The sequence below is a fragment of the Urocitellus parryii genome, chromosome 15 (assembly GCF_045843805.1).
Source record: "Urocitellus parryii isolate mUroPar1 chromosome 15, mUroPar1.hap1, whole genome shotgun sequence".
Classification (NCBI taxonomy): Eukaryota; Metazoa; Chordata; class Mammalia; order Rodentia; family Sciuridae; genus Urocitellus; species Urocitellus parryii.
In genome coordinates, this window is record NC_135545.1 from 7841121 (window position 1) to 7851389 (window position 10269).

A 10269-nucleotide genomic window follows, 5' to 3' on the forward strand; every position below is an offset into this window, starting at 1 on the left:
TTTGCTTTGTTAATGTGGTGGGCTACTAGCCAATTTCAATTGGACAGAGCTGCTCTAGTATCTCCAGGCCGCGTGGCTGAATGGTGGGTGGAGGCTGCCCCTCCCAGAGAGGCCCCACCCCTTGCTACTATGTCAACAGGTGCTTCTCCCTTTGGGGTTACCTGCTGGACCCCAGAGGCAGGAGCATTTGTGGCCTGTGCACAAGTGCCCTATTACCCCTGGGGTTCCACTAGAGCAATCCCTCCCTTCCAAAGATGGACTTTGGAATATTTGAAGACAAGAATCTCCCCTGAACCTCATTCATGGACCAGTGTCCCCTGTCCCTTCACTGCCTCCTCAGACAGCATGGTTTTGTGTTGGGTCCCTTGTCACTGTAACTAGTGGAAGGCCATGGGCTTTGACATCAGCACTGGATGGGTCTCGTCGTTGCCCTGATTCTTGGTGCTCTCTCCATGGGTGGAAACAGTTTCTCTGAACTTGAGCTTCCTCGCCTGTATGATGGGACAGCTTGTGCTTCCCTCCATGGCAGTGTGGGAGAGGCTTGAGGAGCAGATGATGGGACAGGACTTGGTACTTAATAGGCATGAAAATAGCTTCCTGCCCGCTGCCAGGAAGAGGGTACCTGGAGGTGCTACAGTAATGTGACCTACTGCAGAGACCTCTGTGACCCAGTGGGATTTCTCCCCCTCACCCCCAGCCACTCATGGGATAAGCAGAACAGACATGAGAAGGACAGGGCTGTTTTCAGAAACCCTTCTGGAGGGAGGAGTATCTCTTTACTGATGTGGATAAGAATGTTTAGTTGTCAGGCATCATAGCAAGGCGAGGGGCCTTTGGAGTGGTCAGATAGGGGGACAGGGCAGAGCTGGAGTAACTCAGGCTGTTTGGGCCGGTGGGCATATTGACAGGGCTGGCGGCAGAGGGTGGGGAGAGGGTGGTCAGCACCACACCACCCTCATCCAGGGAGCGCTTGTAGGGGACTGGAACATCATTTCGGAGGTCCTGGATCGCCAGATAAGCCTGGAATATCTGTGGGCAGAAAAGGGTGACTGAAGGCTGGCTTGGGATGGGCAGGGGAGGAGAGGGCAGGCTAGGGACTAGCCTGGGAGGGAGGGGCAGGGACCAGTTGTGCCAACTGCTCACTGCCCATGGACACCCAGCCAAGGCACCACTCCTGATGTTGGGCTCTGGCTGCTCAGAGGAAGGTGAGCCTGGAAGAGGTCAACAGAGGCCCGGGGAGAGACCCCAACCCCTGACCACCCATTCTGCAGAGGGTCCCGGGGGTGTGGTGAGGGCTGGGGCTCGACCTCACCCAGACAGGGATGGAGAAGAAAGAGAAAGCGATGGCCGCCTTGGCGCTGCTGCTCCCCAGGAGGAACTCTTTGGGCTGTGAATGCTGCCACTGGTTGGCCAGGAAGCAGAACCCCACGAACCAGATGCCTGCCCAGAGGACTGTGGTGTGGGGAGAGAATAGGGACCGGGGATGTGCAAAGATGGGGTTAGGGGTCTTGCATGACTTCCCACTTGTTGTACCCAATCCCTCTGAGCCCTCCTAAAAGTAAGCTGCTGCAAAAGGCTTTGCTGTCCAAAATGGCCAACACAGGAGCCACGGGCCTCGTGGGTCTGTTTCCACTTCAATTCATTCAAGTAGATCTGAAAAGAATTCAGTTTCTCTGTTGCCCTGGCCACATTTCAAATGCTCAGTGACCAAGTATAGTCAGCGGCTCCTACGCCGGACAGCACAGGTACAGAACCTTCCCCTCTCGCAGGAAGCTCTCAGCAGATTCATTGACTTGTGAGGACTCCCTGAACCCTGCAGGGAGGAGGAGGGGGGAGAAGAGATCCGACAGAGGAGGTGGCCAGGGTGTAAGTTTAAGGAATGTGCATTTATTTAGTGCTTACTTTGTGCCAGGCTCTATGGAGAGTATTTGGCAGTGGTGAGGAGTGTCTGACTGCCACTCACTCTGCAGCAGCGGCCCATTAAAGAGCCTCCTCAAGCCTCAGTTTCCTTCTCTGCAAAACAGGAAAATGAGCAGGACTCACCTCCTAGGGTGGTTCTGAGGACTTTAAAGGACAGGATTTGTGTGCCTGCCTGGGGAAGCACTCCGTGAATGTGTGCGGTACTACAGGCCCCGCTTATTTCATCCTCAGAAACCCCTGCAAGGTGGGGTCTTGGTCCCAGCTTTTACTGATGGTAAAAGAAGGGAAGAGACATGAGCCTGAAGAGCCAGGAGGTGCTGGGGTCCATCTGGCTCCAAGCTCCAAACTCCACTTCCAGCCACGGAGTGGCTTTTCAAGAAAGGAGATGAATGGGGAGGTGGGGGGAAGCTGGGCAGAAGGGGTGAGCCTGGGGGAAGGCCATGTGCTGGCTCTTAAGGATGCTTATTTGTCCCCGAGGAGGAAACAGCAAGCGCCAACTAGCAGCAAGAAACGTGGGGCCATGTGTGGTCAGATCCACAGGATGAGAGGACTGTCAGGTATGGGGCCAGCTGGGTGGCTAAGGGCTGTGCCCCATGGGCCATTGCAGGAGTGGGTGGCTCTGGGTGGGAGGTCCCGGGGGCTCACCATCCAGGATGAAGTCCAGGAGCTGGAAGGCCGTCCTGAAGCGGGTGCTGGCGATGCGGCTCTCCTGGGCATCCAGGGCCAGGAAGGTCAGGCAGCTGAGGAAGGCCGTGAAGCCGGCGCCCACAGCGAAGCTGCAGGCCACACTGTTGCTATTGAGGACACAGTGGAGCTGGGGAGACTCTGTCTTGTTCTGGTAGCCATCGGTCAGTAAGGAGGAGAAGACGATGAGGGAGAAGATCTGTGGACCCCCAAGGACCAGGGTGAAGCTCAGCAACTCCCCTGAGCTGTTCTTGCTCCCTGGCTGGGACAGTCCTGCAGCACGTTGGGTCACTCTTGCCCTCTCCCTCCCTGTCACACCCTCAGAGCTCTCAACCTCTGCCCTTCCTCCCCTCTTCTCCGTCCCTTTCCTCCTCCATTGCCCCCCTGCCTCTAGACTTGTCTCCTCGGACCATCCCCCACAAACTCTTAGGGGTCCTTTCACATCATGTCCCTCTCTGCTCACAGTCTCCCCCATGGTCCCCAGGCCCCCAGGAGTGAGTCCTAGCCCCTCAGTTTGGTCTTTGGGGCCTTGTGTGGTCTTCACCCTCCTCCCTCTCCTCATTCCCTCTTTCCCCACTCAGCCCTGCCTTTTGCCACCAAACCCAAGTCCCCTGCTCTTAGCACAGTGGAGCTGACGGAGGTGTGTGTTCTCTGCCTTCAGCTCTTCCCTCTACTTGTAATTTCTCTCTCTTCCTACTTCCCTATCAACTCCCATTTCCCCCCTCTTTTGTGTGGAATTGGGGGATCAAATGCAGGGCCTTGCACATGCTGGCACGTGACCCACCACTCCCAGTTCCCTATTCAACTCTTAAAAATAAATTTGTAAAATGTTCCAAGTATACAGAAAAGTATGGAGAGAAATATAAAAGATACCCAGTACTGACTACCCAGAACTAGCAAATATTAAATTATGCTTTTTTGACTTGGTTTCAGAAGTTTTTTAAAAAACAAAATACAAAGCTGGGCACGGTGGTGCTCGCCTATAATCCCAGCAACTTTCGAGGCCAAGGCAGGAGGATCATAAGTCTGAGGGCAGCCTGAGAAATATTTAAAAAGGGTTAGGGATGTAGCTCAGTGCTTAAGTGCCCCTGACTTCAATCCCCAGTAACCAAAGCCCAAAATCAACAAAATCCCACAAATACAATATTCCTGTCCCCTTGGATATACATGGAACATATAGTTCATGTCTGTGACCGTCTTCTGTAATGTTCATTTGTTATTCTACAAATATTCTTGCAACCACCCTATGACAGGGCACTATTAATGGTCCTGTTCTTCAGATAATGACACTGAGACAAAGAGGATGAGGAATTGGCTGAACTTGGTGACACTGGGAAGCAGCAGAGCCTGGAGTTGAACCCTCACAGTCTGGCTCCTCAGTCTGCTCTTAACCCCTCACTACACTACTTCAGCTGGACCAAATGCCTTGAGGCATAATGAGTGAAAAGATGAAGCCCCGCTCCTCTGTCTCAGATGACCACAGGGCCACGTGGCAAGGCCTAGGCCAGACACAGAAGGAGCAGGTGTGTACCTGGAGTAGAGGGTTGAGCTGGTTGGAGGATGATGTTTGCTTTGGATGATGTTTTTATAAGGAGTGTTAAAGGCTGAAGAATGGGAACATAGTTTGGAGGGTAACAGGGATCCCTGGGCGCTGCAGGATCAGCTCTGGGTGTACAAGGAGCTCTTCTACCTGAGTGGAGAAGGCTGGAGGGCATGCGTGCCAAGGTCAGGAGAAGTGCCAAGGTCAGGGAAGAGAGTCAAGGTCTGAGTGGGATCCTGGGCCTGCACTTAGGAGATCATGAGTTGACATCTGAACTGGACCTGAAAGGGGAGTATTTTTCCAGGCAGAGAAGAGGATGGCATTTTTTCCCTTTTTCTTTCTTTTCTTTGTGGGGCTGGGGCTCGAACCCAGGCCCTCTCATATACTCAGAAAGCACTCTACCCCTGGGCTATATCCCCAGCTTGGAGGAAGGCACTCTGGGAAGGGTTAGTAGCAGGAAAAAAAGTCAGATGCAGGGGTTCTAAAGGGACAAAAGAGAAATCTCATTTGAGGGATCTGGTGTGAGATGAGGCTGAAAAAGTGGGCAGGAGCTAGACTCTCAGAGATCTTGAACACCAGGCCTAGAGTAGAGGGTGGAGCTGGTTGGAGGATGATGTTTGCTTTGGGGTGATGTTTTTATAAGGAGGAGAGGAGCCATGGAAAGTTAAACTTCTTATTTTAACTTAATTTTATGTATGGAAGGGTTCTGAGCAGAAGAGGGCCAGGGTCAGACCTGAGGGTTAGAGAAATCCTCTGGGGTCGCACGGCTGATGGACTGGAGAAGGACAAAACAAGATGCCTACAGACCTGAGAGCAGGTTGGTGGGGGGGACCAGGTCAGAAACACTGAGTTGGGAGCCCTGGGGAATCCAGGAATATTTAGGACGTAAAATTGGACCTGGTTGGTGATTGATTGGATATGGCAGTGTTGGCTATTGGAGTTGGTGGGGGGTGGGTAGGCTGAGGGAAAGGGCATGTTGAAAATGACCCCCTCATTAGAATTTTTTAATTTTCTTTTTTCTTTTGGTACCTGGGATTGAACCCAGGGCCCCTTTACCACTGAGCCACATCCCCAGCCCTATTTTTAATATTTTAGTCAGGGCTGCACTAAGTTGCTTAGGGCCTTGCTAAATTGCTAAGGCTGGCCTTGAACTTATGATCCTCTTGCCTCAGCCTCCAGAGCAGCTGGGATTACAGGCATGCACCACTGCAAATGGCCCTTCATTAGAATTTGAAGTCCTGCAGGACAAGCCCCATGGTGGACCCTTCTAGGCCCAGCACCCAGTACCAGACTGGACTTGTGCAAATATGTGTAAAGAGGGAGTGGCTTTGGCTCCTTCCAGCTCTTGCTTGTCCTTAGGAGCAAGGTGGAGGAGGCAAAGGACGGATCCCTAAGCTCCTCAGCATTCGTCCTGCCCATCCTCCTTTCTCTGTCCTTTGTCTTAACAGCTTTACAACCACTACAACGACAATGACTGTAAACAAGGAGTCTCTCTTTTTGCCAAGCACTGTGCCTTCATGGCATTGTCTCATTTGACCCACAGCTACCCTTACAGGGAGGCTGCAGGATGAGCCCCAGCTGACTGGTCCCAGGCAGAGCCAGGTCTGGGATGGGAAAGTGCATCAATCATTTTTGAGCCCATATCCATTTTAGCTGCACCACCTCCCAGAACCTAGCACCAGCCCACGCGGGAGGTGTTATTAATTCATTTCTGTTTCACAGGTGATAAATCGAAGCCATTACAGTGGAGTGGAAAGAACCAGACGCATCCTACTCTGCCAGCTGTGTGGCCTTGGGCACAGCACTGAGCTCTTGGAGCCTCAGTTTCCCAGTCTGTCACTATGGTCTGAAGAGGGGAAATGCAGGGGTGGGCGCTCAGCCCTAGTAGGTGCTCAGGAAAATGGTGGTTCTCAGGATTCAACCAAAGCGGGAATCCTCTGTTCAAGGTCAGATGACGTGGGGTGGGACTGGAATCCAGCTCTCTTGAGGGTTATTGAGGCCTCTGGGTTATTTGCCCACCAGTCCCAGAAGATCTTGGCTTTGTTAGAGCCCAGGGCACTGGAGACTCTGGGAGGGGGCTCAGCTGGGCCAAGAGACCCTAGTCAACTGGAGCCTGAGTCCAACCTCCTTCCACACCCTTGCTGGCCTATCCCCAGGGAGGGAGCAAAGATTCATCAGTTAAGGCACCAGCTGGCAGGCGGCAGTGAGAAGGACAAGAGCACCAGCTGCCCAGAGGCTCCCTACTGAGGAGCCAGGCCAGGGGGGAAGGCGGAGAGGGCGGGCAGGAGGGAGGATGGAAGCAGCGGGCAAAGTCCGTGACCAGAACGTCTGGCACAGCCAGCAGCCCTTCCCCCGCTGCCCGCACCCCTCCACACCAGCTGGGCCTCCTCCCTTGCTGCGCCCTTCCTCCCCAGCTTTGGAAACAGGCGGGCAAATCCCAGTTTGACTTGCCCACCAGCTGGGTGCCGTCCCTGGGCAAGTCACTCAACCTCTGGAAAGTTAAACTCAGTTTCCCCTTGGGTTAGACAGGGCAGAAATGTCCGTCATACGGCTATGGTGAGGAGGACAGGAGCCTCCACCAGCAGGGACGTGGCACATTCATATTCACAATTCTCCTCTTTCCCTGGGGAAAAGGACAATTCGGCACAAATCCCCATCACCCGGGGCGCTGAAACCCATCTCTCCTCCCTCACAAGTCATGATTTGTTCCACTAATAATCGCTATTTAAGGAAAGCCTACCACTTGCCAGGCCCGTGCTCATCACTGTATAGGCATTAACTTGTCTCATTTCCACAACAGACCTTCCTCTGAGCAGGGTAGGGGACACTCTCTTTACAGATGAAGGGAGAGAGGTTCAGAGGAGTCAAGTAACATGCTTCAGGTCACACAGACATATGGTGACCACATAAGCTATGGAACAAAATGGCACTTCTGGGAATGAAAAGTAGTACTACTAATAGTTATGCCAGGACCAGCTAAGCAACCTGGGTAGTATACCCCTCTAACAGATGGCACATGGCTAGACTAGAATTCATTCAGGCCTGTGTGGTCCCTTTGTTCCAGAAGGGGCAGGGAGACAGAAATCTGGCAGGAAACCCTAAGTTCTAACATAAGGCACCCCACCTACTCCTCAGACTTGCATGAGATTTATCATCTCCCTGGGCTGTGTCCGGCTATGTCAAGAGTGAGCAGTAAAGGTGGCACAGTTAAAGCCAATGAGAAGTGACTGGTCCAAGGTCGCACAGCAGAGTCTGAGCTGAATGATGTTTTTTTTTTTTTTCAGTACTGAGAATTGTACAGGGCCACTGTACCACTGAGCTCTATTCCCAGCCCTGTTTATTTTTTGAGATAGGATCTCAAAGTTGCTATCTTGAATTTGTGATCCTCCTGCCTCAGCCTCTCCAGTAGCCAGGATTACAGGTGATTCACCAAATGAGGATTTGACTCCAGTGTACAGATTCTATGGGGATGTAGTGATGACTAAAAGATGTATATAGCTGGGCTTGGTGGTGCAGCCTATAATCCCAGCCACTCAGGAGGCTGAGGCAGAAGGACTGCAAGTTTTAGACAAGCCTTAGCAAATTAGGCCCTAAGCAACTGAGCAAAACCCTGTCTCAAAATAAAAATAAAAAGGGCTAACAGTATGGTGCAGTGGTTAAGCACCCCTGGGTTCAATCCAACCCCCAGTACCCTCCCCCTACAAGATGCATATAAAGCCTCAGCACAGTGTTTGACACACAAATGGCCACTGGACAGCTGGTATCTTAGGTCTGTCTTACATATTCTCTTCCCACCACCCCAACCTAAGAGAAGGAAAATAAACTGGGTCTAGTATCTTACAGATCTAAGTTTGAACCCTGGCACTGTTTCTTATTATGTGACCTTAGTCAATGCTGTCCAATAGAACTTTCTGACATCACAAAAATGTGATGGCTGCTGAGTACCTGAAATGTGGCCTTGGTGACTGAGAAATAGCCTATGCTATTTAAAATTGAAATAGCTATCTGTGCCTTATTGCTACCCCATTGGACAGCAGTCTTCAAGATAGGAAATTAGTTCACTTTGTTGATTCTTAGTTTTCTTAGCTCAAAACGGGGCTTGCAGCACCTCCTTTGAAGGTTTTTTTTTTTCCTTGCAAAGAGTCAATAAGGGGTCTGGGGTTATGGCTCAGCGGTAGAGCGCCTGCCCAGCACTTGCAGGGCACTGGGTTCGATCCTTAGCACCACATAAAAATAAAGGTGTTGTGATTAATTACAACTAAAACAAAATATTAAAAAAAAAAGAGAGAGAGAGAGAGACAATCAGTGCTAGGAACAGCTGGGTGCTCAAAGGTGGCTTCAGTTATTAGCTCCCTTTTGCTCCATTTCCTCATCTGACCCTTCTTGCCCCTTCCCTCTGATCCTAGGACTGAAAGTTGACCATTCCCATCTTGTGGGCCACAATCCCACATCCCACAGGTGGGCCATAGGGGCCTCACCCCTTCTAAGATCCGTGCAATGCTCTTTGGCTTCCTCAGAAAATGCACAGCCTCACTGTCAGCCAGGTCCTGCAGGCTTTCTGGGAGGTGCATAGTGGCTGTTCTCCTTCTGAGGTCCCTGGAGGTGGGGGGAGAGGTTCTGTGCACTGGGTGCTGGGTACTGCCACCTGACTGCTCCAAGCTCACGCTGAGGCTTGCTGCTGCAAGACAACACAGACATGGAACGTCAGAGTCAGGGCATAGGGTTCCAGGAGTGGGGTTGTGTGAAATGCAGGCCTACCAGAACTCTTGGGAGTTGGAGTCTGGGTGAAGGGGCTCCTGGGGGATGAAAAGTTGTTAAGGGTCCTCTGAATTGGGGTATAGGATAATGGGGCTACTGAGGTTTCCAGAGGTTGGGGATGGGGTGAGGGGGCTTCTGGGAGTCCTGGGAATGGGGCATGTGGAGTAAAAAACCTGCTTCAGGGTCCCAGGAGCTCTGGATAAGGGGTGAGGAATTGGATGGCAGGTGAAGGGTTGGTTTCAGGCCCCAGGAGTTGGAAATGCAGGAGAGGGGACTTCAGGTGCCCCCAAGAGTCAGGTATGGGATGAGGGGGATGTGGGGTGACAGGGCTGCTGGGAGTCCTAGGAGTGGGGGACATAGGGAAACCCAGGAACTGGGGACAGGGACATTTTTGGAGGTCCTAAAAATGGGGCACAGAGTTACAGGGCTGCTGGGGATCCTAAGAGTGGGCCCATAAGTGAAGTGGCTGCTTCAGGTCCTAGAAGTCAGCATGTGGGTGAGGGGACTGTGGGCCAGGGGTTCCAGAGTGCGATGGCAGGGTGAAGAGCCCCAGGCCAAGGAGCTGGGGCCTGGAGAGGGCTGGGGCACTTGGGGGCCATGTCCTTGACAGGAGCTTGAGGGCCCAGCTTCAAGGTGACCTTCTCTGAGAGGACACAGGCGGGCGTTTCTGGAAAGTATGGGCTCTACGGGGTGGTGGGGAGGACCTCTGGGATGTCTGAAGCCCAGGAATCCCTTTCAGGCTGGGGTGACAAACCCATAATGGAGGACGCAGGCCTTCAGGGTATATTTTAGGCTGTCCTTGTGATTTGGGGTTATTTCCTCTTAGAACTAGGCGACAGCTTCATCGTCTTCATAAATGTGCATTTCCTCAAGTTGGGGTCCTGCCCTCGATGTGTGGAGCTCAGAATGGAGCGGTCCCATCGGATGAGGCCACACACCCGGGGCTAGGCCACCTTCGTAGAATTAGGGTCCTCCCTTTAAAGACATGGGATGGGACTGCTGGGGCTGGCGGGGGGTGACGCTGCTTGACAAAGGGTCACCCCTGCTCTGGAAGACCGAAATACGTCACCTGGAGTCCGGCTCTTCCTTCAGCCCGCCCTCCCCTCCGGGTCCCAGGCGCCACACCTCAGCCTTCTTTTGGTTCCTCTTTTTCCCGCCTTTTTGCTCCTCCACAGCTGATTGGCTGTACCCAAGTCCCGCCCTCTTCCATTTCCGCCAACTCTGGAGCTAGCTTGCGCAAGGGCGTGGCCTCAGCGGACGTTGGTCAGCTCGCCGTTGGCTGGCGCGCGCGGGAGCCCTGCCCCGGGAGTCTCGCGCCCACCCCGCCCCTTCCCTTTGAAGCCCGAGGACAAGGAGACACTTCTGTG

The 10269-nt window shown here is 52.9% G+C and overlaps 1 protein-coding gene across 5 annotated transcripts; it reads right to left on the minus strand.

The window, feature by feature from the left end:
* Nucleotides 1-798: 798 nt before the first annotated feature.
* Nucleotides 799-10237, minus strand: Syngr4 (synaptogyrin 4). Of its 5 annotated transcripts, none has more exons than XM_026406375.2 (5): nucleotides 10028-10237; nucleotides 8623-8822; nucleotides 2566-2803; nucleotides 1313-1452; nucleotides 799-1029 (listed from the first exon to the last, which is right to left on the minus strand). In XM_026406375.2, the coding sequence occupies exons 2-5, from the start codon at nucleotides 8713-8715 to the stop codon at nucleotides 799-801; spliced, it is 702 nt and encodes a 233-aa protein (XP_026262160.1). In that variant the 5' UTR covers nucleotides 8716-8822; nucleotides 10028-10237. The 5 variants fall into 5 exon arrangements, with proteins under 5 accessions (XP_026262160.1, XP_026262159.1, XP_026262157.1 ...); XM_026406374.2 differs by having other exon boundaries at nucleotides 8623-8819; nucleotides 9972-10237; XM_026406372.2 differs by having other exon boundaries at nucleotides 9972-10237.
* Nucleotides 10238-10269: the final 32 nt, after the last annotated feature.

Coding starts and splice junctions, on each gene's coding strand:
- Syngr4 (XM_026406371.2), bottom strand. Junction 1,453..2,565: donor CCTGGACTTCATCCTGGATG/GTGAGCCCCCGG, acceptor CCCACACCACAG/TCCTCTGGGCAGGCATCTGG. Junction 1,030..1,312: donor TCTTCTCCATCCCTGTCTGG/GTGAGGTCGAGC, acceptor TTCTGCCCACAG/ATATTCCAGGCTTATCTGGC.